This window comes from Microdochium trichocladiopsis (assembly GCF_020744255.1).
Source record: "Microdochium trichocladiopsis strain MPI-CAGE-CH-0230 chromosome Unknown B0I36scaffold_23, whole genome shotgun sequence".
Taxonomy (NCBI): Eukaryota; Fungi; Ascomycota; class Sordariomycetes; order Xylariales; family Microdochiaceae; genus Microdochium; species Microdochium trichocladiopsis.
Genome location: NW_025763566.1, coordinates 1 through 24,860, shown reverse-complemented (window position 1 = coordinate 24,860; position 24,860 = coordinate 1). Strand labels below are relative to the sequence as shown.

The 24,860-nt window shown below is 52.8% G+C and overlaps 6 protein-coding genes across 6 annotated transcripts; 3 read left to right on the top strand and 3 right to left on the bottom strand.

The window, feature by feature from the left end:
• Window positions 1–29: 29 nt before the first annotated feature.
• Window positions 30–698, bottom strand: B0I36DRAFT_404651 (Tetratricopeptide repeat-domain-containing protein; the record flags this gene model as incomplete). The annotated part of the gene is made up of 2 exons (XM_046161778.1): window positions 30–480; window positions 608–698. 2 exons carry the CDS (start codon window positions 696–698, stop codon window positions 263–265), a joined length of 309 nt encoding a protein of 102 aa, XP_046003665.1. The 3' UTR covers window positions 30–262.
• A 688-nt stretch (window positions 699–1,386) lies between these two features.
• B0I36DRAFT_343329 (uncharacterized protein) lies at window positions 1,387–2,990 on the top strand (the record flags this gene model as incomplete). Its single annotated transcript, XM_046156151.1, is given in 4 exon segments — window positions 1,387–1,730; window positions 1,748–2,155; window positions 2,237–2,658; window positions 2,899–2,990. Coding segments are annotated over 4 exon segments (1,238 nt in total), but the record flags the coding sequence as incomplete, so codon positions are not given.
• Window positions 2,991–6,113: 3,123 nt separating this feature from the next.
• On the bottom strand, window positions 6,114–9,616 carry B0I36DRAFT_378718 (uncharacterized protein; the record flags this gene model as incomplete). Its single annotated transcript, XM_046160728.1, is given in 11 exon segments — window positions 6,114–6,116; window positions 7,228–7,333; window positions 7,346–7,412; window positions 7,422–7,490; window positions 7,566–7,689; window positions 7,720–8,235; window positions 8,254–8,445; window positions 8,473–8,538; window positions 8,692–9,118; window positions 9,254–9,389; window positions 9,472–9,616. Coding segments are annotated over 11 exon segments (1,851 nt in total).
• Window positions 9,617–10,331: 715 nt separating this feature from the next.
• Window positions 10,332–11,084, top strand: B0I36DRAFT_81091 (uncharacterized protein). The gene has a single exon (XM_046163387.1). The coding sequence runs from the start codon at window positions 10,447–10,449 to the stop codon at window positions 10,828–10,830; it is 384 nt and encodes a 127-aa protein (XP_046003662.1). The 5' UTR covers window positions 10,332–10,446; the 3' UTR covers window positions 10,831–11,084.
• An 869-nt stretch (window positions 11,085–11,953) lies between these two features.
• Window positions 11,954–12,658, top strand: B0I36DRAFT_81070 (uncharacterized protein). The gene has a single exon (XM_046163386.1). It carries the CDS (start codon window positions 12,078–12,080, stop codon window positions 12,408–12,410), a length of 333 nt encoding a protein of 110 aa, XP_046003661.1. The 5' UTR covers window positions 11,954–12,077; the 3' UTR covers window positions 12,411–12,658.
• A 686-nt stretch (window positions 12,659–13,344) lies between these two features.
• On the bottom strand, window positions 13,345–14,034 carry B0I36DRAFT_343312 (uncharacterized protein). The gene is given in 2 exon segments (XM_046156150.1): window positions 13,345–13,651; window positions 13,667–14,034. The coding sequence occupies 2 exon segments, from the start codon at window positions 13,919–13,921 to the stop codon at window positions 13,565–13,567; spliced, it is 342 nt and encodes a 113-aa protein (XP_046003660.1). The 5' UTR covers window positions 13,922–14,034; the 3' UTR covers window positions 13,345–13,564.
• Window positions 14,035–24,860: the final 10,826 nt, after the last annotated feature.

Below are 24,860 nucleotides of genomic sequence, written 5' to 3'. Positions count from 1 at the left end.
CAGAACGCGAAACTCAATGCATTCCTTCCCGCCAACATTAATGAAAGTACCGCTGTCAACCAGCATTCCTTTAAATGGGCCAGCAAACTTTCGTGCGTATTGAGTACCATTATGAAGTCCAGTATCCTGTGGTGTATTAGGAAGTGTAGGTGGTTCGCTGGATGTAGTAGGCTGTGGTTGCAGTTTGGTCTGATGAGTCTGACAGCGTACCTCTGTCCCTGTCATTCCACCTGCGTTTTGGATGGAAAGTTCGTCATCGAAACTAGCTGTGCTGCCGCAATGAATGGTCGATTTTTTGCCATATATCTAGTTCACAAAGACTGGACATCGTATGAGGGTGATGTGGGCCAAGTACTTGCTCGTTGAGCTGGACGCAACGGCGCATCAAGTCCAATGCGTCATCATGACGACCTTGGCCTTTCCAAGTACAAGCAAGATTGTTAATGCCGGTCAGCGTGTCAGGGTGTTCCGGCCCCAGCACTCTCAAGCGGATCTCAAGTGCTTTTGCTTGCAAATTTTCAGCCTCTGCCCATCGGCCTTAATTCTGATACGTCAACGCTAGCTCAGCCATGCTGGTCAGCGTGTCGGGATGCTCCGGCCCCGGTACCCTTTTTCTTTATCTCCATAACTTGTAAGTCCAACGACTCGGCCTCTGCCCATCGGCCTTGATTCCGGTACGTCGACGCCAGATTGGCCATACTACTCCACGTGTCAGGAGGTCCCGGCCACAGTGCCCTTGAGCAGATTTCGAGTTCTTTCGCTTGGACTTCCTCGGTCTCTGCCCATCGACCTCGGTGCAGTCCAGAACATAGCCTTTTATCATTTCGGGGTGGCCCAGAACAGGGCCCACCTATCATGTGCGCCGAGCAAGTGCTCATGGACCGGTGCGCTATCATTAAAGGACCAGTCCAGGACCCCTTGACCCAAAACTCGGGCCATTTTGCAGCATGCTTAACGTCACGGATCTAGACTGCTGCCTCGCAGATAACTCACGCGACATACCGCGTGCAGGGTCGCTCTCGCGACATCCATTCTCGCCTTTTCATCTTTTGTATCTAGAGCTTCCTACAGTCTCTAGCAAAATCGCCTTCCGCTTTTCATTCACTGCTTAGTTGTTTAGGGACCCGTTTTTGGGCTCTTGGCGCTTACACCATGCCTGTCCCCACGGCCACTGTTCTACATAGTCCAATACAGTGGAAGTCCGCTTCCTACGTAGCAAACTCAACAAAAGGAGCCCCACTCCCAACATATGCTAGTTACGACGGGGTCAATCGATCCTCTGAATGCCGAGGCAGCCGTCATTGCTTGCCATCTTTAGGTTTCTGGCGGCCTTTACGCAGTCAGTCCCGTTTCTCGACGCGTCATCATTTTGCATTTTGGCCGTTCACATGTCAAATTATCGCCCATCTGCGCGTTTCCAGGTGGATGCCCCGGCGCTCACGTTCATTGCGCCGGAAGATGGGGCCACCATCGGGCTCTTGTCGATTCACGAAAAGGCACGCATCTGCAGCTCATTGACTTGGCCGTCGGCTGATAAACAGGCTCTTAAATATTACTCCCTCCGCGCTACTCGAGATGCTCCTCGACGGCATTGTCAGCCATTCGCCATGGCATTAACATCTCTCTGGGACTACGTTTTCATCCGGACAAGCATCTTCCTCCTGCACCTGATCGCGCCCCTGAGCATTTTCTATTCACTGGCCAGATGGCTCGTCTATCCCCTGTTTCACGTCCCCGAATGCTAGAGATCTGGCTCGCACTCGAGGCCGTCTTCTACCTTGCCGTCTACCTTCCGCTCAGCCTCCACCTCCAGAGGACCACGACATATCCCACGGCCGTCTGCCGTAGCGATCGCCGCAAATTGTTCCGGCGCTGCCACGACAACATTCCAGATCCGGAACGCTACCTGACGAAATGGTTCCGGAATGCGCCGGCGGCTGAGATCAAGAGGGAGAACGTCAAGGACTTCTTCCGATGGGCCTTCTTGAATACGGGAGACCCCGACTGGGAATACGACGAGGAGCTGGAGGAGTATGCCGGCGAGATGGAGAAGATGCTGGGGAGGAAGTTCGAGCCCGGGCGCGGTAACGCAAAGTGTCTGAGATTGACCCTCGACAAGGTCGAGATGTTACACCGGAGCTTGACATGGTATCTGGTAATTAAGTGACGACGAGGAAATGCGCTTGGAATTGCCCCTCTGCGACCAAACCAGCTACTAATTTACCCTATCCTATAGTGCGTGTTTATTGTCGACACACTGGCTTCCGGCTATCTGCACTACCACTCCTTCGACTTCCACCACACGTCGTTTCTTACCGTCTTCCCCTTACGCCCCCTCACACTCTTCAGCACCCATTCCTCCCCTGCACAGAGTCTGACTTACTGGCACCGGCTACACACCTCGAAGACAAGACTCCCGGTCCTGTTTATCCACGGTATCGGTGTTGGGCTCTACCAATACATAGACTTCCTGGCCGAATTAAATGCCAACGACGGTGACGATTCGTCCGACGGACAGGTGGGGATCATCGCTTTGGAGATCATGCCTGTGAGCTCCCGCATAACCGGAGAGGCAATGTCGCAAGAAAAGATGGGCGATGAGGTGCATTGCATATTGAACGCGCATGGGTGGAAAAAGTTCGTGCTGGTGGCACATTCGTGAGTATCCCCCCCGCGCTCCCTGTTCATGGTGATTGGTAACCACTGAGGTTATCCACCAAGCTATGGAAGCGTTGTGGCTGCGCATCTCCTTCATACGCCGAAGATCGCGCCAAAGATCGGACCGATGTTATTCATTGACCCGGTGGCCTTTCTACTGCATCTCCCCGATGTCGCGTACAATTTTGTGACGTCTTCCCCGTCTCCCTACTCATCATCTCAGCTAACCTCTTAACGCAGATCTGCCGGAAGCCAACCAGTGCCAATGAATACCTGCTCTGGTACTTCGGCTCCAAGGATATAGGCGTTGCTCATACCCTCTTTCGACGCTTCTTCTGGGCCGACAATATCTTGTGGAAGGAAGATATGCAGGGCCATCGCGTGGCTGTGGCCCTTGGCGGCAACGACCTGATCGTTAACACAAAGGTCGTCAGGGCGTATATGACAGGCGGAGATGACTGGATTCTGTCGAGTGAGGGCTGGGGGGATGAAGGCTGGAAAGATGGAGAGTGGAAGGGCGATGGCTTGGATGTGTTGTGGTTTCCGGACTTTCATCATGGACAGGTGTTTGATAGTAAGAGGACGAGACGGCGGTTGGTGGATATTGTTAGGAGCTTCTGCATGGAAGCGTAACTTGCTGTATATGGTCTTGCGAAGTGTGTTCTTTAATAGACAGCCGAAACGAAACGATGCCGACCCACCAGTGTTCGAGAAGCGATGTGTATTAGCTTTCGCAACCAGATCGGCAAAGCATTCCTCGCTGATCCATGCATCTCCCATGTCAGGATAGATCACACTTAAACTATAGGTTCTCAATTCAAGCTTGCAAGGCGCCGAGATTGCAGACTTGCTCAAGACGCAGAACTTTCCCGGGAGGGAAAGGGAAGTTGGTTTTGCTATCCCTTCGCCCAAAGGTGTCGCACGGGCCCACAACGGACTACTTGAGGACCAAGTCGTAGCGCATGAATGATTCTGGTGATAGAAGGAATGCGCGAAGTCTAGTTCAGAAGAGAGAATAGGGGAATAGATCCTCGGGAAGGGCAGTACCCTAGTCATACGCCCGAAACGGCCTCTCGAGGGTCGGCCCGCATCTTGGTGCGGTCCCGACCGCAGGACCGCCACCAAGCGGTTAGGCTTCTCATTTGCTTAGGTAAGCAAGGCGGTGATGTCGGCTCCCAATAGGCGCACGGGTACCCGTGCGTATAATATTACACGGGTACCCGTGCAGATTCTGCTTACAGCTTAGCGTGTCTTAATTCCCGCCGACATCGCAATCCTGGATCCATATCCGGGGTGCACCCATATCAGCAGAAAAGGTCTGTCTTGACCTTCGCTAGTGACCTCAGGTGCTGTTTGACCTCCGATCACAGTATGTGCGTTGCCTTACACGTATAACGTATTTGACTTAACCTTTAACTATAATACACTCATCATCATCCCGGTGAAGAACTTGCTGCTCCTCACAGTCCTGTGCCGCCCTCCTCCACACATCACCCATACCTCTTCGATTAGCTAGACCGCTTGTCGACTCCTGGGCAACCTGAACATCGATTCGCTCCGTCTCAGACCGATCCCAGTCCAAATATGCCATCATTTCTTCCCTTGTCCAGGCCCGTTCACCCTCTCGCGTTAAGCAACGCCTCGTCATTTGCTTATGGTCTAAGCACCAATCGTACTGCGCTTTACTATACCGTAATGGTAAACCCATTGCCTGCCGGTACATCTGGTTGCTCGCATAGGTACCCGGGAGTAGGGACTTCTTCCAGATCTCTCGCGTAGCGACGTATCTTTGGTAAATCGCTTTTGGGTCACTGTATTTTAAAGGCTGCTCCGGAGCTTGCTGGTGTTCTTCGGCGTACTCTGAGACGGGTTCTTTAGCTCGTCGTAAGGGCTGGTCGTTTTCTGAGAGCCGAGCTTCGATCTCTTCTAAGATCTGTTCCGTAATCCCTTCTTGGGCCGACGAGTTATTAAGAAGTTCGGGAATTGGCGACTCATGTTGAGGTCTGCACGTCGATAATTCAATCGTAGCTTCAGGTATCGACGTGTCGGCCGGCGGCTCTGGTGTTATTCGTAGCTGTTGCGATGCCGCCTCTACTCGAAGTTGTAGCTCTGCGTACTTTAGGGGGCATAATCGAGACGTCCTTGAATGACCTAGACGGTGACATCTAGTACAGGTTGAAGGTCCCTTTCGCTTAGCCGCGACTTCAACAGCTTCAAAGCCGCTAGGCTCCCTTCGGTTACTTGATCGCGGTAAAGAAGTGTTGGTACTAGTCATATCAATACGTTGGCGAGGCTCTTGGAGAAAAGGTTTCGCGCCGCTCCGGATTAGGTGCCAATGCGAATGGAAGTCTCCTAGGCAAAGGGCTTTTCCTTCGGACAACAAAGCCTCAAGTTTGTGAACGCATGGTAGGCCTTGCGACCGAGAGAATATGCCTGTACAGCGTTGTAGCGGACTGCTCGTCTGGAGAAGCTTCCGCTGCTCTTCAACCTTTCGAAGAGCCTCGTGTGATACCCAACCCCGTACTACACCATAAAGTGGACCGGAAAGTTCGATCGGAGACCGAATCTGCTGTTTTGCCTGGTTGGACCTCAGCTCCCCAAGTTGGTTTATTAGCGCATGCTTAATAGCCCTCCAGGCCTCAAACAAATCGAGTGTCGACGTTTTCAGATGACTTTTAAGAAGCGCATGGACACCTTCGACGCGCGAAGTAACAACATTACCGAAATGAGGGTAGCTGTCAACCCAGGCCTTTACAAGCTTTTCCTTATACAGGTCAAGCCATGTCTCTTTAATGTAGGCCACGTCCCGTACATGCGTTGTAATATAGCGTTGTTCAAATGTCGACATACGGATGTCGAATATTGCCTCGGTGGGAGAACGAATAATTTGGTGCCAGTGCTGGTAAAAGTCATGCCACTCTTTCAGTCTCGCAGATTTGTCGGCTTCGGAGTCCTGGAGTTGTAGCTGGATAGCGAATGAAGGCTGACAGTATCGAAGGACGGCTTTGTTCGCATGCCAAAGGCATAGCAATGAAGCAGCAGAAGGAAAGCATACTGCGATTGCGTTGATACAAGCAAGACATCGATCGGTAAGAATAACTGAAGGTAGGCGGGATTTGCTAATTTCGTAGAGTGACCGGAGGCGCTCTAGAGCCCAAACGAAATCTTCCTCGCTTTCTCCACTAAGAAATGCGAATGCGATACAGAAGGATCGTTGAGAAGCGTCTACTCCGATTATATCTAGGAGCGGCATTCCGTATTTGTTCGTTTTGTAGGTACAGTCGAGGATTAAAACATCCGGATAAGCTTGAAGATAGCTTAGCGACTCTGGATGGGCGAAAAGCACAGCCTTTACGCGGTTCTCCGAATCAAGTTGTAAACGGCTCCAGAAACCTTCATGGTCAAGCCGGTTAGCTAGGGCATTGATCGTGCTCTGCCCTTCGTACATCTCGCGCCTACTGTCCGCGATTCGGTTGTAGATATCTTGCTGCGTTGCAATCGAACTCGTGTTTTGGTGTATGTACGTTCGAATCTCCTTAGGTGCGACGCCAGCATTTGCGAGGCTAGATAGACGAGTGATCGTTTCCGTATCGAGTGCGCGATGCTTAGGATGGGCGGATGGGTGTAAACTTGGCTCGTGGTTGTGTTGGGCAAACTGCGGGTCGGGTCGGTGTCGTATTGTCCATGTGCCGCTGTCTCGTGACTCTTTTGCTAGTACAGAGAACGGACAGTTGGTACTTCGCGTAGATGTTTTTCGCTGGCGCGGTCTTCCAGAGGCGTAGTCGCGACATGATCGATCACATGCATATACGACTGAGAGCCTGCCTGTCTTTTCCTTTGTTGACCTTTTCGTAACAAAGGCGTAGCCTCTTGTGTACGCCCACTCGTTGATAGCTTTAAATAAGGTATCTCGGGACTCGTAGGTGCCTTCCGGAGGGAGACTGTCATCGGGAAATGAATAGTGGGTACTACTAGTAGCTGCCATCGGGAGACAAATCTGAGGCTAGTAATGGTAATAAAAGAAATACACGAAAGCACCTCAGCGCGCTTTGTAGCGCGTAAAGTATTGTATGCTGACAGCACCTGAGATCACCAGCGAAGGTCAAGACAGACCTTTTCTGCTGATATGGGTGCACCCCGGATATGGATCCAGGATTGCGATGTCGGCGGGAATTAAGACACGCTAAGCTGTAAGCAGAATCTGCACGGGTACCCGTGTAATATTATACGCACGGGTACCCGTGCGCCTATTGGGAGCCGGTGATGTCACATGCACTGTGCTGGACTGTGCGGAGGAGTCCTCGAAGTCGATCCATGGCCTTGTGGAAGGTGATGATCTCGTCCTCCTAGAGGCGACGGGTCCAGCGTTCTGACGCCAAATCCTTGAGCCACTTGTAGTCCCGTCGTTCCTCCCACATACGCCGGTAGTTGTCGAACTGCTCCAGCAGTCGCTTCCATGGCATGGGGTCACAGTTGTGGGCATGTAAGAAACCACATGCATTCTCACGGGCGAATATAAAACACTGGTATAGCCTATGACAATGCTGTCTACCCACCATCCGCCAACACGTCCGGGTCCTTCTGGGCGTCGCGAAGGATCTTCTTCATCGAGGAATAGAGCTCCGGCTCCAGCCTCTTCCACCTCTCACCGTTTGGAAATACCTTCCTCCGTAGTCTATTGACCGACGGGATCAATGGCTGGTAGTACGATGTGAAGTTCTCTTCCGCGATCTTGAGAAAAATACTCTTATCGCCTATCGTACCGACTTTCGATCGAACTAGCTTGTTATCACTCTCGTAATTCCAGCTGTTAAACTTAGTTGGTCCGATATCTTTGCCCTGCGCGTCGTAGTGGATGCATAACTAGAAGAGCACCTAGAAGAATGACTCGAGGTCATGTATGAAACAATGCTGCTCGCCTAGAAGGGCCCCGATTGCCATAAATGCCCTCGTGCCGGTCTTGCCCTTTGCTCTAGAGGCGCCCTCTCGTTGCTCTCTAACAGTGAGGTCAAGGTCAATTAAGAACGAAGGCTAGGAGGGATTGTTGTCGTCCTCATTGACTATGAGATTGTTGATTGAGATGTCTCTGTGGAGGAAGCTAGCCTTGCGTAAGGATTCATGTCCTTCAATGCAGCCCTCCATCGCGATAAGGAGAGCCGATCGGGAGCTCGCCTTGTAGATGGGCTTTCCATAGTTACGAAGAATGACACGCCGATGTACGCGATTCGGCAGTGCATCGCCGCCAGCCTTCGTTGGAGATGCCGAACAGGATCGCTTGCTGGGGGGCAGAGGGGCGCCAATTTGACTGGATGATCGCTTCTTGCTAGTAGCGCGGCTGCTGCTGCGACCTCTCCGTGAAGCCCTAGACGCGATTATACTCGGCGGCGGCATCGAGCGTTCCGGCCGGTAGTTCGTAGCTGTGGTGACATCTAGTCCTCCGCGAACGTTGCTTCGAATGTCGTCATCCGTGCCGTGTACTTGAACAGTCTCGTGGTGGTAGTATCGGGCCACGTTGACAACGCCTTGACCAGTTGCCTCGCGTAACAATTCGCCCTCCTTATCGCGTTCGGGGTATTGCTATAAGTCTTTGATGACAAGCGGTGTCTGTGCGTGTCCTTTAAGATGGGCTTTCCAGCAAGTCGTGGCCCGGCTAGCGATGTAACGTGCGCGTTGCATCAACTCGTTAATGATGAGGCGCTTTGTTGAACCATCCCGCTCGATCTTGATGAATCGCTTGTTACTCGCCGTTATAATTGTCGGATCGAAGCTAAGCTCCTCCTCGCTTATCTAGAGAAACCCGAGGATCGTGAATACGAACTGCAGTCCATCCTCGTTGATGTTGAACTGCTCGGATGCGATCGCTCCTAGCCGGTCAAACTCCTATATCCTCATGAGTGATCCGCAGATGGTAAAGCCTAAGACGAAGCGACGGGTGTCTTGAGTAGCGAGCACTTCTCTCGCGTACGTCCTAAGATTAAGCTATGCCTTTGCCGCTTTGTCGGCCGATGGATTGCTCTTCAGCTCGCCCGGTACGAGGATATGCGACCAGTGACATCGAGAGTCTTTTCCAGCCTTGGGGTCGTTTACGAAGCCGACGTCTAACTTGCGTTCTGCCGTGGAACCCTGGATCGGCTTGTTGGGTTGTGCTAGTGGCCTTCGTCGATGTGTCGGAGTCGACTTGTACTCTCCTGCAAATGTCGCTAGTTTCTCGTTCAATTCCGCAAACCAGCTTAAGACATCGTCCTGATTTGCATCTGTCGGCCATCCGCTCCACCTATTACTGAAGAGTGGTTCGCTGCCTTCCATGCACTTCTTGAAGACGGCCTCGGACGCTGCTTCGAGACCTGCCACCCGTCCGAAAAAGGTCTCGTGGAATCGAGGAAGCCCGACGTACATAGCGCCGAGTTCATCCCTGAGGAATCTGTCTATATCCTTGCGGTATTCGGAGGAGTTCGCGAAGCTGCTGGTATTGTGCAGCTATGGGGTTTGTTGGAGGGAAGAGGCGATCGGTCGGGGAGGTGGGGTGGATTTTGTGACGGCCTTGTAGACTTGATCCTAGATGTGGGCATCGTCTGGATTATCGGCGATAGCTGACTTGAGGAGAGGTTTGATACGGTCGAAGTCGAAGTCGTCGGAGCGGAGCGAGAGTTCAAGCCGCAGAAGGTCGTCTCGAAGGCTGCCGCGACCCGTCCTGGCAGGTAGCAGGTCAGCAGCGGGAAGGTTTTGCACCGCTCTTAGAAAGGCACGAATAAGTTTCCGGAGTTCTGCATGTCGATCAGAGGAGCACACTGTAACGAAGCTGGATTGCTATACCATCTTGGTCAAGTTGACCTAGCGCGTCCGGAGTGCATGGGATCTTCCTGTCTTCGCAGACCGAATTGAACGAACCATAGAAGGCATCAAGGCCCTTTCCGATAGGATTGTTATTGATGATCTTTGACCGCGGTAGATCGTCCATGGCGGATGGGATGCTCTCGAGGTGGGAGAGGGAGAAAGACCGAAATGAAGTCGCGTTTCGTCGCATTTCGGTTGCGTGGGAGCCTCCGCCCAGCCCCCCAGCCACAATGCTCAGCTACGAACGGGAAATTTTTATTCCGGAGTCATTAGTCAGCATTCATTTCGCAGATAGATGCAGAACGCCGAGAGAGCGATGGGAACCAATGCCGCAGATGCTCATGGCACGCAATGGGTTATGGCTGACACGAATCCAGCCCTGATGCAGATCTCGCCAGCCGCCGATATCATCCTCTTCTGCCCATTGGATCCGGCCCATTCGGATTACCATGGCATCAGCAAGTTCTCCCACAATCTATTTCTCAACGGGATCCTGCACGAAGCCGCCAGGTCAGAATATGTGATGACACTTCGCAGTTGGCCATTCCCACCAGGACGATCGAGCCTCATGTCTCCAGGCCACCACTTGCTGATCTACAGCATGTCTGATGACAGCCTCTGGTCGATCATGATCCCTTGCCGGTTGCGTTCATGGCTGAACCCCGGTCATATCAGGGATGGTTTCGTTCGCGAGGCGCACCGTTTCGGTCGCGGTAATGCCTGACTCACTTTATATGGTGCCAGTCGAAGTCGTCGGCATCGTCCGCAACGATTGGACCCTTCACCTGCTGTCAAGCCATATAAAAATGCCGGTGCCCGGTAAACCTCCAGTTCCGGGTCTCCGGAGCTCCGGAGGCGGCTTCACATCGTGAACGCCGAAAAGTCAATCGTAAGTACCTCTCTTAAATCGTGAAGGTTTGGGTCCGGTGGTGGCGCTGAAATTTGACCTGATGCATGCATACAGGCAAGTACTCCGTCCATCTGTGCATGCGCACCATGCTTCGCACAGTGAAGCTGACCATCATCATCACCGACCAGACGTTCTCTTGTTGCATTTTGGTGCTTCACGCCTATATGGCGCAACCTCTGTGCGAGCTGTGCGCCAGAGTGGGAGTTGTTTGTGTGTGTGTGCAGAATAGACATTCGCGACAAAATTATCCCGCATCAATAGGCACAAACTGGCCTTTGAAGTTCTGCGTTGTGTGGATCGCGTTATACTGTGCCGTCATCCTGCGACGGGCATGGCGAAGATATTCCGACGATTCGCGATGGTTACCACGGCAGGGCCACGAAGAAACGGCCCTCCGTTTGTGCCAACTGCTGCATGTCATGGTGTAATCCACTTTGAGGGCACTTGCTGTGGGGGTTGTATGCACAGCACGTGCTACAGTGCGAAACCGGGCACTGGTTCGTGCGGAATCGTTCTTTGATACTAGAAAAGCGGACACATCTAGTGGTCACTACTGTAATGCTGACCGTCTGTGAGTATTGTTAATCATTAACTAGTCTTATCTTCAACAGCAACAAGCCAATCTATGAGCAGTGCTCGATGTATTCACATAATGGCAAATCAAAATTTGTTTATAGTAAAGGTGAACATGTAAGGTTTGTATTTTCACGGAGAGCTTCACTATTCTAATGTCCTAACGACTCTTTCGATAATGTAAGCCTCTTCGTGTACGTGATATATCTCGGAAATTATCTCAGCCACGCTTTGAATGACCGTCTAGATATGGCAGGCCTGCTTGTAAGACCCTTTCCATTTGTCTAATCGAGTCGTCCATAGCCCCTATCTTGCTGGTCAATACGGTAACTGAATTTGCCAAGTCGCTGACCATTTGCCAGGCCTCTTTTACTGCCTGCTGTGAAGTAGCAGTACGCTGGCGGTAGACCTCGATCAGGTTGTTAGTCTCTCGAATTCCTTCAGTGTGGAGCTTTCGAGACGTAAAAGCACAAGTACACGAAGTGCTAGCTCGCTGTAGTTTGTAAGTGGTTATCGTTGTAAAGAATGTACTCGGCACTTCTAGAATCAGGGGCTGTGTAAGATGGGACGGAGATTTGCAAGCGATAAGTATCGTACTATATACTCTGCAGCTTCGATGCTGACTCTAAAGCTCTTTCGACGACTACTGCCCTGGGCGCCCCGTAGCTACTCTACTGTACGGCCCTTATTTCAGCCTATGCATACGTTCGGAAAATAGCTAGGCGGGTCGATTTGGACCTCGCAACGCTCGAAAAAAGACTGAAATGGGCGGAGAAACAGAGCCCAAGTTGAATTTAGCTGCTGAAAATAATCTCAAGGCTCTCTGCAAATATAAGAGCACCTAAACACAAATATATAAAGCAGCAGACACGTTAACCTGGATTAGAGAATAGCAGCTGTGACACCTGCGCGGTTGTAATGGCTGCTACCACTACGAATCATGAAGATCCTCAGGGCTAGGAACTGGCGGCGAGCCTGGTACGAGAAGATTTCGCTTAGCATATTTTGGCTAACTGTACAGAAGTATCGCAACAATGGAACCAGCTTGTGGAGTGTACGATGCTGCCAGCTAATATCCGCAGTTCCGACCCTTCTATTCTAGATGCTCTCCGCTCGCTGTACCGTCTCATTCATACCCCCCCCCTCTTTCATCGTGGCCCGTATGGCGTACATTCGCTTGCTCGACCTCTTCGATACGATTGAGGATATTGTTAAGGCTGATAGAAGGAAGGACAAATTATATAGGCGGAACGGCATAAGCACTACTCGGCACAACGCTAGTATAGCAATTGATCTCTGCATATCTGCATTCCAGATAAGTAGGTCGGTCGTCTTGGAGACTAAGCGTATCGCGCGTCGCTGGCGCCGACTCGTAAAACCGTCCGTGTTCTTCCTTATGGTCTACGTAGAGGGACCGATAGAGGCCGCCGTGTAAGTGCGGCATGTCCCCGGGGATTTCCTTCAGACTGACTTAGCGCTCTCTCTAGTAAAAACTTCTCTAAGATAAGCGAGAAGAGTCTAGAGGTGCTGTCGCTGCAGATCTTCGAGTTAGCACTATAGGCTCTTATAAGTGCCTGCTAGATTCTGGACCTCTCGAGATCTTGCAAGAGTAGGCGACGCCGGCCCCACAACCTCGGTTTAGTAGTATCAAGTGCGAAGAGGCTCCTAGATAGCGAGAACCAGGGCTAGCCTAGCATAGCGTATCTGCCGTGATCTAGGTTTCGTGCGATGAGCTCCACGATGTGTGGAGCTTAGTGTACTGCATATATCGTGGCAGGCACTAACCGACGCCCCGAGCATATTGTGTAGTGCATAGTGTGTAGTCCCAGCGGTGGAGTACCTACAAGGATTAGGTGCCGCTCCGCCCTGGTTTACTATCACGCTGTGCAAAGTACATCGTGGAGCGTATAACGTGCCTGGCGTGTTGTGTCTAACACCTTGTGGACGTGAATGACTCTGATGTGACGACCCGACCAACAGGTCGCAGGATCGGGCCAGGGACAAGGGCAGGTCATGCACGCGGGTCCAAGAAACATTACCTAAGCCACCATGATGAGTCATCCAGGACGGGACCACGCCAAGACCGTGGAACTGTGCCAAGAACTATGGAACTGCGCAGTCCCAGTAGGAACTGCGCAGTGCGCCGGTAGAACTGACAGTTCCAAGGCACGGCAACACAGTTCACGATGAAGGACAAAGGATATATAGAGCCAGAAGGATTTCCTTGTAGACAGTCATTACCTTTGTACTTCAGCGATCAATCTAAGTATCACTCTTACCCTCCACTTGACCTAGTCACTCAATTGATCCAAGTGTGATATCTCGCAAGAGACACGAACGACAACCACCACGAGACACGACAGCACGGAGTCAGTATTGCTTGAGGCCGCTACCTGCCTTATTCAGAACATAAACCCCCAGCGCCCGATCAGACGGTTGACCCCGGAGATCGGATCGTGACATCTGAGTTGAGACTAGCGGCTGGGCTAACATGAGCAGTGCTAGCGCTAGTGTTAGTGATACTAGTAGATATACGAAGGCGAAGTTCTTTCCTTCCAAAAGAATGACTGAGCGACTGCGGTGCCTGTACTAGTACCCCTTCGTAGCTATATGCTCTGTAGTTGGGTATGTCTGGGTCTGTAGTGACGGCCAGCTGGTGCATTTGAGCATCTCTGCCTGCGACACCTATACAGCATCGTCCATAGCGTGGCCTACCCACTGCACCAAGTACTGCAGTGTGAGATAGTTGTAACGGAGGACCCGGAAAATCCGCCTTTGCGTGTCGTATACGGCTAGTTCTCGTCCTCCGAGTAAGCCCCAATACTGGAGCATTAGGGCCTCGTTCTCGTACTGAACACGTCTTTCGCATTCCCACGCCGCGCTTCGGATCGGCGGCCTATTTGAAATTTCGCGTACTCTGTAGATAAGAAGCTCGACAGTCCCCATCTAAGAGGTCCGATGATGCTAGACCGCTGAGATCCTTCCGGGATCTACCTGACAGTACACGGCCCCGCTCTTTTGTCGATGACGAGTCCGTACGGTCAGCTCCGGCGTGACCTGTCCTCACTAAGTATTTAGCAGGTAAACTCAGGTGTCACGATCCTGCCTCCGGGGTCAACCGTCTGGCAGGGCGCTGGGGTTGCTGTTCTGCAAGATAGGTAAAGCCTGTACAATAACAACTAACACTCTGCTGTCGTTCTCTCTCTGGGTTGTCGTTCGTGTCTCTTGGAAGAGATACCAGTCTCGGCAATTGAGTGACTAGTTCAAGTGTGGGTGAAACTGATACTTAGATTGATCGCTGAAGTACAAAGGTAGTGACTGTGTATCTAGGAGATCCTCCGCATCTATATATCCTTTGTCCTTCATCGTGGTCATGCCGTGCTCGTCTGACGGTCATGGTGGTTTGTTCGTGACCATCAGTCTTGGCATTCGTGACGGTCATGCAGGTGATGCATGACCGGTATCCTCCGTGCCTTATCCTTATCGTGATCCTTGCACATGCTTACATAAGAGACCTGTGACGGCACTGCCACCTGATCCGCCCTTGTCCTTGGCCTGATCCTGTGGCCTAGTTGTTTGTGCTCTTCTTTGCCCAAACAACCGTCCCCTGTTGGTCGGGTCGTCACATTGTCCCCCTTCCCCTTTAAGCGCTGTCCTCAGCCGCTTTCGCTGGTGGGTATCCTTTCCTTCTTTCCTCATGGCCCATCATGTCGGCTGACGCCTCAACGCTGCCCCCTTCTTCTGCTTCAGTGCGTTCTCGACATCGTACGGCTCGCTTCATTCAGGACCACGGGTCATCTTCTCCTTACGACGTCATGCCGTGCACCGAGTGCACTTCGCATGGTCGTACTTGTCGTATGGCCGCGAAGCGTCCTCGCTGTCTGGAGTGTGTTCGTCGCGGCATCAAGTGCGACGGCCTCTTTGTCGGTCTTCAGCTTGAGAAAAATCTCGCTAAACAGGCGGAGCTTCGCGCCGCCGAGGAGAAGGCAGAGGATGAGTTGGTCCTCCTTCAAGGGGAGCTAGCTCGTCGTCAGGCGGAGCTTCTGTCTGCTCACGCCGAGGCTCAGTCTCGGATTTCCGAGTCCTTGGCTCGTCTTTCTCGTCTTCGCAAGCAGCGCCGCTTCCTCGAGAAGCGGTCGGATCGTTTGTCCGAGGACGATTCCCTGGCGCTGGAGTCTTACGATGGAACGTTGTTGGATGAATCTTCCTTGATCCTTGACGCCCAGTCCGTTGGGGCCCAGGTGGTGGATTTTTCTTTCCTGGGTCCCTCGTTGGACCCCGGGGGTATTCATACCCAAGTGCCTTCAGCTCCTGATCCGCTCGTGCCCGGTACGGGGGGTCCCAGTTTGTCTTCAGCCAGAAGTGGATGAGTTGTTCCTTACAGAGGGTGAGTCTGTTTTCTGGTTCCCAGCTATTTTCCTGGTGTGTTTCCGGTTCCCATTCCACGCGGTATTCCGTGTGTCCTTTATCCCGATAGTCGAGTATCTTCTTGACTTCGGACGCCGGGTGCTGGTTGTTTGGTTCGTTTTGAAGGGTGGGCATTCCCATCGCTTCGTCCCATTGTCGCAGGTCGTCCGCCAGCCAAGTCCAGTACTGGGTGACTTGTGCTCGGGCGAGTTCTTCCTGCTTTTTCCAGCCGTTGTTTTCGACGAGGTACCATTTTTGGCCCCCTTCGTCTGCATGGTCTAATATCCTTGATTTGTCTTTTTGGATGGTCGAGGATTTGACCGCCATTTGTCCTTGATGTTTCTGTCGTGTCCAGTTCCAAGGTCGCTCTTGGAAGCTTCGTGGTCGATCTTCCCATTCCTGGAGGAGTTCCTTGCAGTTTGTAAGGTTCTTCCGGGGTTCCCAAGTGTTTTCCGAGTCGTCGTACCCTTTCCATTTGATGAGGTACCATCGGGTTCCGTCGCTAACTTTGTCGTCTAGGATTTTCTCGACTTCGTACTCTTGGTCCGGTTCGACTTCCACGTTCTTCTGGAGCGGTGTATCGGCGTGTGCTGGTTCGAGGAGAGAGGTGTGGAAAATTGGGTGGATTTTCATTCCCTTTGGTAGTGAGAGTTCGCAATTAAGCGGTCCCAAAACTTTCTTGATGAGGAATGGTCCAAGTTTCTTGAAATCTAGTTTGCTGTTTGGTCGTTTCGTTTTGATGTTTTTGCGTAGCAAATAGACTTTGTCCCCTTCCTTATAGGTCGGTCCCTTCGACCTTTTCTTGTCGTAGAGTTGCTTGTGCTTCCGTTGGCGCTGAATGACCAAGTCTTTCAGTTCTTTTTGAAGGTGTACAAGCTTCTGGGCCTCGATGAAGGCCTCGGGAACCATCGTATCGCGTAGTGCGGTAGGTTCCTTAGGATCAAAGCCTTTGTTCGCGAAGAATGGGCTAACTCCCAGATCTTCGTTTGTCGAGGTGTTGTATGCGTATTGAGCCGTGGGGAGGTGCTCGATCCAGTCGGTCTGATCTTCTTTAATGTAGCACCTGAGGTATTGTTCCACGTTCTGGTTCATACGCTCGGTTTGTCCGTCTGTCTGCGGGTGGAAGGCCGTAGACATACTGTGCTGGATGCCGATCTGGCTCATCAAGTCCTTCCAGAAGTGGGAGGTGAAGAGCTTATCTCTGTCCGTGATGAGTTTCTCGGGTATCCCGAAGTTGCTGATAACTTCCTTCTTGAAGATCCACGCCGTTTGCTTGGCTGTGTATGTTTCAAGGAACGGGATGAACAGCGCATACTTGGTGAGTCGGTCAGTGACTACTAGGATGCTGTCGTATGCGATCATCGTTGCTGGGTCCTGGGAAGGTGGGAGCTTCGTGATGAAGTCCATCGAGATGACCTTCCAGGCTCTATCAGGTGGTGCGATACTCTGGAGTTCGCCGTAGGGCTTCCGTCGTGAGGCCTTGCTTCTTGCGCAGAGGTCGCATTTGAGGATTACCCCTGTGACCACTGCCTTGAGTTTCTCAAAGTCGAACTGCTTCTTGACCCGTTGCTGGGTCTTGAAGATGCCTTGATGTCCATGGAGCGGGTGCTCGTGGATTTCTTTGACCAGTTCCTGTTGCAGCGTCTCGGGTATCCACCTGAGTCCTCGGTATTTAACGACACCTCTGTCGATCCTATCGAGGTTGTAGCGAGAGTCGTTGCCATGTTCCTTTACGATCTCCGAGGAGTATCTGAGGGTTTCGTCGACAATCTTCTGCTGTAGCTCGATGTTCCATGTGTCGATAGTGATGGCGGCGATCCGGAGGGTGCCGTCTTCTGCTTGCCGTAAGAGCGGGAAGTTCTCCGTCTTCTGCTCGTGTTCTGGGTATCGACTGAGAGCGTCGGCTCTGTTGTTCTCCGTTCCCTTGCGGTACTTAATTACTAGGTCGTATGGTAAGAGGTCTGCGTACCACCTTAGTAATCTTCCGTTGAGGTTATTTCCCTTGGTGAAGTACGTCAAGTTCTTGTGATCGGAGTGAACGATGATCTGATGGGGCGATCCCCTGATGTAATCGCTCCATTCTCTGCAGGCCCAAACTATTGCCATGAGTTCTTGTTCGAACGTGGTGTAGTTCTTCTCTGGTCCTGTGAAGGTTTTGGATATGAACGCGACGGGGTGAATCCTTCCATCCTCGTCTCGTTGTCCTAGTTGCGCGCCCATCGCATACTTCGATGCGTCGGTTTCTAGTTCGAAGGGTGCTTCGGGGTCTGGGATGCGGAGGATTGGGTGGCTTAGGATGATGTTGATGAGTCCTTGGAACGCTTCTTGCTGTTTTTCGCCCCATACGAAGGGTTCGTTTTTCTTCGTAAGGTCGTTCAAGGGCTTTGCGATTTCTCCGTATCCTTTGACGAATACTCGATAGTAGTTCGTGAACCCTAGGAAACTTCGTATTCCTGTGACGGTGGTCGGCACTGGCCAGTTGCGTAGTGCGTCCGTCTTGCTTGTCTGCATGTGTACTTGGTTGGGTGTGATTGTGTAGCCAACGAAGTCGATTTTCTGCTTGTGGAATTCGCTCTTCTCGGGATTGATGAGTAGGTTGTGCTCCCGGAACTTGTCCAGTACCTTGCGTACGTGTTCGTAGTGTTCCTCCCGAGTTTTCGAATAGATCAGGATATCGTCAAGGTAGACTACGACGAAGTCGCCGATGAATTCCTTGAGAATCTGGTCCATCATGGTCTGGAAACTTGCGGGCGCGTTGGTGAGCCCGAAGGGCATGACGAGGTACTCGAAGTGTCCTTCTGGCGTACGGAACGCCGTCTTCCATTCGTCTCCAACCTTGATCCTGATGAAGTTGTAGGCGTCCGGCATGTCGAGTGCCGTGAACCAGTTTGCGCCGTACAATTGATCCCTGAGGACCGATATTAATGGTAATGGATATCTGTTTTTATGCGTGATCTCGTTGAGCTGTCGGTAGTCAACGCAGAGTCGTTTCTTTCCGTTTTTCTTGGGTACAAAGAGAATTGGGTAGCCGGCGGACGAAGTGGATTCTCGGATCCATCCTTTCTTGAGCATTCGTGCGAGGTACTCCTTGAGTGTTACTCGTTCGTCCGGGCTGAGTTTGTAGATGGCCTTGAACTGTGGCTCCGTGCCAGGTTTCAAGGGTATTTCGTGGTCCCATTTGGAGTGCGGGGGGAGTCCGCGGTCGTTGTCTTTGTCGAACAGGTCTGCGTAGTCGTGGTATTCTGCCGGTACTTCGCTGAGCATACTGTTGAGTTCTTCGATATGGGCTGAGGCGATCTGCATAATCATGCCTTTGATCCCGTCATCCCATGACAGTTGTCGTGCACCCCAGTCTATCCGTGGGTTGCTTTTGGCCAGCCATCCGCTGCCAAGTATGAGGTCGTCTCCTCCTATCTCAGAGATATCGAAACTGATGTCTTCGCTGTGGTTCGAGAATTGGACCCGAAGTGGTTGGGTTTCTCGCTTGATCCATCCGTCGTCGTACCCCAGTGGCCCCCCTTCGAAGTTGCGAATCCTGTATGGTTCTTCCTTGGCTCTCCACGGGATTCTGAGCTTATTGACTAGGCTCGGGCTGATGTAGGTCCCTTGGCTGCCGCTGTCGATGAGTGCTTTGCAGGTTACTCCTTCGATGAGTACTGGGACGACGGTTGGTCGTCCGTACGTGGGTACGGAAATGGTAGAGGAGGCGATTCTTAGTTCCGGCGCGCCCGAGCCTCCTGCGAGGGCCGCGGTCCTTTTTCCGCCTTGCGTTTTGCTGCTGACAGGGCGTTGTACAGGCCCTTGTCAAGCAGTCCCTCCTGCCATACTGTTTCGATGTCCGCCCAAAGGTCCTTCCGTCCTTCGTTGGGCGCGTAGTCGCGCTCCGTTGCTTCGCGAATCATCCTGCTGACTCCATCATATTCCTGAATGGTCAGGGCTGGGACGATGGCGTTTTCTGCGAAGAAGGCCATCTCCTCGTTGAGGGTCATGCATTGCTTGTCAAGGTGGCGCCTCAGAGCTTCGTTGTCTCCTGACGCGTATTCCTTGAGTCGCTGGATGCTTTCGACGATGTCGGGCACGGTGAGCTTGTTCATGTCCTCTTGAGTCTTTCGTAAGGCTTCCTTCTGCTGGTATCGGACGATCTTTCGGTAGGAATGGACCTGACACACTGGGTTCCAGCAGTCGATGGCCCTGACTTCTCCGAAAACGCAGCTGAGAGGTGTCTTCGGGTTGGACTCTAGCTCGTAGATGTGGTTCCCCATTCTCCTGACGGCCCAGTCGTTCATGGCTCCGGCGAGTAATGGGTTTGGGATAGGTAGTCCCGCTGTCCTCTCGGGGAACAGTTGATGCCTGGCCTTCGGCCCGATGTGGTCGAGGCACTGATCATGATAGCAGTGGATCCACAGTATCTGGGGGTGATTGATGTCCCCGTAGTCCATCCATCGGTGGTCCTTTGGGTTGCGCTCCGGCGCGTACTGTAGCTGCTTTGTGAACCATTGTCGGAACTTCGTTCTAGGTTCTTTGGTGGCTTTGAAGCAGAGAAGAGGGATCTGTGATTCTTCGGCGCGATACTCCTCGCCCTCGGAGTCGTGGACCTCTCCTTCTTCGTTGCTATTGATGAGAGCTGGGGTGTCGCGGTAGTTATCCCCCTCATCCTGTATTTCTGCTCCCGAGGTGTATTCTTGTTCCTCGTCAGATTGTTCCTGCTGGGTGCCTTCATAGTCGTCACTATCTTCTGGCCAATCGTCCAGCGCCTCGTCATCCGTCGGCGAGTTGGTGTCGTCGATCGTCGAGTATGCCAGGCGGTACGTTCGGGTACCTGCCCCTGGTGCACTGTTACTTGGGGTGCTCGAGTCCCTTTCCTCAGTGGCTTCTTCCAGCTCGCGGTATTCGTACGTCGCAAGTGGGTGGACGGGTGTTCCTTGCGCGTCTGGAACTTCAACTCCGTCTGAGGCGAATGCCGTGTCTTCCGCGACGGTGGCCATCCCCTCGGCATAGCTAGCCTTGATCTGTCGTGTTGGTACCGGTGTAAATGCCTTCTTTGGCTCTGGGCACTTGGGTGCGAAGTGTCCTTCTTTTCCACAGTTGTAGCAAGCCTTGCTGCGCGTATCTCTCTTGGCCTTGCTAAGGTCCATAGGTCCTGCGTGATGACCTGTGGCTGTCGTCGTCGTAGTTTTCCTAAACTGTGGACGCACGGGTTGCCTTGGGTGCGACTGGAAACGGGTGGTGTTGGCGCTCCTGGCCGGCCTTCGTTCCGTTTCTCGCTCGTGGAGTCGGCTGTCGATCCTGATCGCCATCTCGCAATATCGTCCAAAATCTCGGGGTACGTGTTCTCTGGCGGCAATGACGTCCTTGACGCCGCTCTTGAGTCCATCGTAGTAAATCTCGATCTTGGATTCCTCAGTGAGGCTGAGCTTGGTGATGATGCTTTTGAAATCGGCAGTGTAAGCGGACGCTGAGTGTGTCTGTCTCAGTTCCCTTAGACTCTTCTGTGCTTTTCGCTTCTCATCGGGGTCTTGGAACAGGGTTTCGAGTGCGCTGACATATCCGTCGAAGCTGTCGAATATCTCCTGTGTCTCTATGTCGTGTTCTTCCAGATTGGGATTGTTCATGATGCGGGCCATGAAGGGTTCGAACCAGGCTAAGGCTCTGCCGTCAAGGTATGCTGCCGCGTGTAGAATCCTGGATATCTCGTCTGGGAACTCGTTGATATACTGTCGTTGGTAGGCCTTGACTTGGGTGATGTGTCCTTTGAGTCTTCCGGGGGTGCCGTCAAACTTTCCTGGCGCCGGGTATCTGATGCGTCCGCCTATTGGTGCTTGAATGATGTTGGCTGCGGTCTGCATCGTGTGGAGTTGCTCCCGAAGTGCTTGATTTTCGGCCTGTTCTCTGGCAAGGATGGCCGCGTTGCCATTCACGGTGCCTTGGAGTGACATAATCATTTGTCTGAGTTCCTCGATCTGATTCTGGTTTTGTCCGACTGTGTCTCGAAGTCTTTGAACTTCCTCATCGTCGTCGTCGCTGTCCGGGGTCTCCATGGCAGTTCCGAGTTCCTGCGCTAGGTTCGGCGCTGGAGCGTAGGGTGGTGCTGGTGATCCGGGGTTTCGTTGTGACGCCATTACTGCGGTGTCTCCTTCTTAATTGTGAGTTGGGAGAGTGCTTCCGCAAGTCCTTCCGGTGAGGTTTTGGTGAATTCGCGTCCTGGGCACTCCGAGTTGTGTCCTTGGTACGCGGGTTGGTGACAAGTGTCGCAGATGCTTCTGTGGGTGTTCCACTGGTGGTCCGCGCAACGTCCGACGTAGATGGCGTACTTCCCACACAGGTGTTTGGTGCAGATGGGTGGTGCCTTGGGGAGTACGGCTGACGTTGGGTCCTTGATCCACGAGTTCGATCGTTCCCTTTGTAGCTCGGTGTAGTCGATAGTCACGCTCTGAGTGCGTGGGGTGTCCGAGGGAACCTGATCGAGGTGTTCTGCAAGGAGGTGCACTTGTCGTGAGAGGTCTTCGAGAAGGTTTCCGATTGAAGTGAGAAGGTGTGGTGGCAAGTTGTTCATTGTTGTGCAACTGTGGTACCTGTTGTTAGTTGATATTGCTCAGGGTGTACGTACCTGAACAAGAGCGATCAAAATGTCACGATCCTGCCTCCGGGGTCAACCGTCTGGCAGGGCGCTGGGGTTGCTGTTCTGCAGATAGGTAAAGCCTGCGCAAGATCAACTAACACTCTGCTGTCGTTCTCTCTCTGGGTTGTCGTTCGTGTCTCTTGGAAGAGATACCAGTCTCGGCAATTGACTAGTTCAAGTGTGGGTGAAACTGATACTTAGATTGATCGCTGAAGTACAAAGGTAGTGACTGTGTATCTAGGAGATCCTCCGCATCTATATATCCTTTGTCCTTCATCGTGGTCATGCCGTGCTCGTCTGACGGTCATGGTGGTTTGTTCGTGACCATCAGTCTTGGCATTCGTGACGGTCATGCAGGTGATGCATGACCGGTATCCTCCGTGCCTTATCCTTATCGTGATCCTTGCACATGCTTACATAAGAGACCTGTGACGGCACTGCCACCTGATCCGCCCTTGTCCTTGGCCTGATCCTGTGGCCTAGGCACTATTCGCAGACGTTTGTATTAAAGACGGGGCCACTTGCCCACACAAACTGGTGCAGCGGGTCCGTGCATTTGACCACTGTCGAGCTGACTAGGGCCGGGTCGTTGATTGGCCCAAAATAACCCCAGACCCACCGGCACTACCCCAACCCGAATCAACCCCAGGTCAATTCACAGGGTTAGCAGCCCCATGAGATGTCCAGCTGAAGCGACAGCTCAGTTTCGCAGGGAAGACGCGACACGAGAAGCCAAAAAGGAAATGATGGGCTTGATCAGGGGCGCGACGCGACAACATAGTATATAGATGATTAGAACTGTAGATAGTCAGAGCTGTAGATAATCGAGTAATGAACAACTTCAAGAACCAACAACTTCAAGAACGTCAAACATGGCCAAACAACTGTACGAGCGCGACGACGTGGTGACAATTGACGTGGATACGCAGGTACTGCTATGTCGATTATGTCCAGCTGGTGTTAAGCCCGGCGCTGGCATCGAGGCGCACTTCCGTTACCAACACCAGATTCGGGGCAAGCTACTACAGGACATTATTTACAGCTTTAGCGACATCGAACTCCAAGATCCGCAGACGTGCAGACTGCCGGCCGATGGCGGCAAGCCAGTTCAATTGCTTCCCGTCGTGAACGGTTTCAGCTGTGCAGTATGTCGATATATCACGACCACGAGAGACAACATTGTTCGACACCAACGTACTGCAAGTCACAGTAGCGACGAGGCAGGCTGGAGCGCCGTAAAGGTCCAGTCGTGGTGTAAGGGACGGTGGGCGCGTTATTGGATCGTCCGTACTGGGCACGACAGTGACGAGGTTTTGTCCGATCCCGAAGCGACACCATTAATCTCCATGATGGACCAAATGGCTATAGAGGACGACGCAGAGGAGGAGAAGGAGAACGAGGCATGGCTTCGACAGGGCGACTTAAAGGAGGGGATAAACAGTGACTCATCGTGGGTCAAGAGGCTAGGCTGGGTCAGGCACTTCGCTGGGCGAGACTTGATGGACATAAGCGACGCAGCCCAGTGGGTGAGGGCCCGGAAAGAACAGCAGTACGGCAGGAGAGCCGTGGACGAGGCAGGCATGCGCCAGTCACTACTGCTAACACGGCTAGCAGAGAGCTTCGACCGCGAGGTAGACCGGTGCTGCTGGAGACTGGATGTGGTGCCGACAGATACGCTGCAGTGTTTGGCATCGATATCGGCAACTCAACAGAGCGGCGTGCCGTTTGGGCGGAAGGAAAACGAGGCGTCGATGACGAAGTACAAGTCGATCGGGCATCGCTACTTGGGATACTGCTTACGGGCCCACCAGCTCGGACGAGAGGCAGCAGAAGAGCAGCTAGCCATCCGGTTCAACGATAAGCAGTGGGGCTTACTATGCGATATGGTATACGAGACCGAGCACGAAGAGCGCGAAGACGTGGATACGACGCAGGACAGCGGCTTTTTCAGTAGCGAGGGCAGCGAGGACGACGATAAGGAGGAGGAGGAGGAGATGGAGGAAGAAGAGGGCGGAGACAGCACGAGAGAGTGGAGCCGGCTAGACCGGGCCGTGTTTTCATTCATCATGGCTTCGATCAAGCAATACGTCGGAGGTAGAGTGTACGAGAGCCCACTACTAGCGTTTTGCGCCGCGCTAGGGATTATGAAGAAGCCGCAAGGATATATGGAGGCGCACTTATACACGGGCATGCTGGCAGGGCTGCTTTGGTGGGCCAGGCTGTTTTTTTTGGAGGCCGCGTTCGAGGAGTACGGGAGGGACTTGTACGAAGTTGACGCGGCGGGCGCGAAGAAATTCCGGGAGGAGGAGCACCCCAAATGGATGTGTTTAGGGACCAATACGGTAATAAGCACGGTGATCGGTTGGATGGCGTACGGTAAGGGCCACCGCAACTTACGGACGGGGACGGCGACGATGCGGTGGGAGGATGACGGCACGGCACTATATCACTGCGGAGAGCGGATCAGGATCGACGACTTCAGACAGACGGTACGGAGCACAATCAACGACGCAGAGAAGCTACTGGACGAGCTGATGTTCGGGTCGTGGGCGACGATCGGCAAGGGGCTCGAGCTAGGACGGATTCAGGACAGCATGGTACGCGCAGGAGCCGGCCAGTCGTTCGTTACGAACCCGAAGAACAGCTTTTTAGAGCCGGGATGCAAGAAGGTATTCAGGCTTGGAGAGTCGAAGCTATGGGACGCCGCCCGAGCTCGGTTTAAGAAGGGCGCGGTACGGCGATGGCTACGGCAGCTACGACAGTTCAAGGAGCTCGCGATGATGCTGGTGCATATCACCGGAGGGCAGCCCGGGAGAGGGCCGGAAGTTGCGACGCTACGGCACTGCGACTCATGGCAGC

Coding starts and splice junctions, on each gene's coding strand:
- B0I36DRAFT_81091 (XM_046163387.1), top strand. CDS start 10,447: ATGCATACAGGCAAGTACTCCGTCCATCTGTGCATGCGCACCATGCTT.
- B0I36DRAFT_81070 (XM_046163386.1), top strand. CDS start 12,078: ATGCTCTCCGCTCGCTGTACCGTCTCATTCATACCCCCCCCCTCTTTC.
- B0I36DRAFT_343312 (XM_046156150.1), bottom strand. CDS start 13,921: ATGGGGACTGTCGAGCTTCTTATCTACAGAGTACGCGAAATTTCAAAT.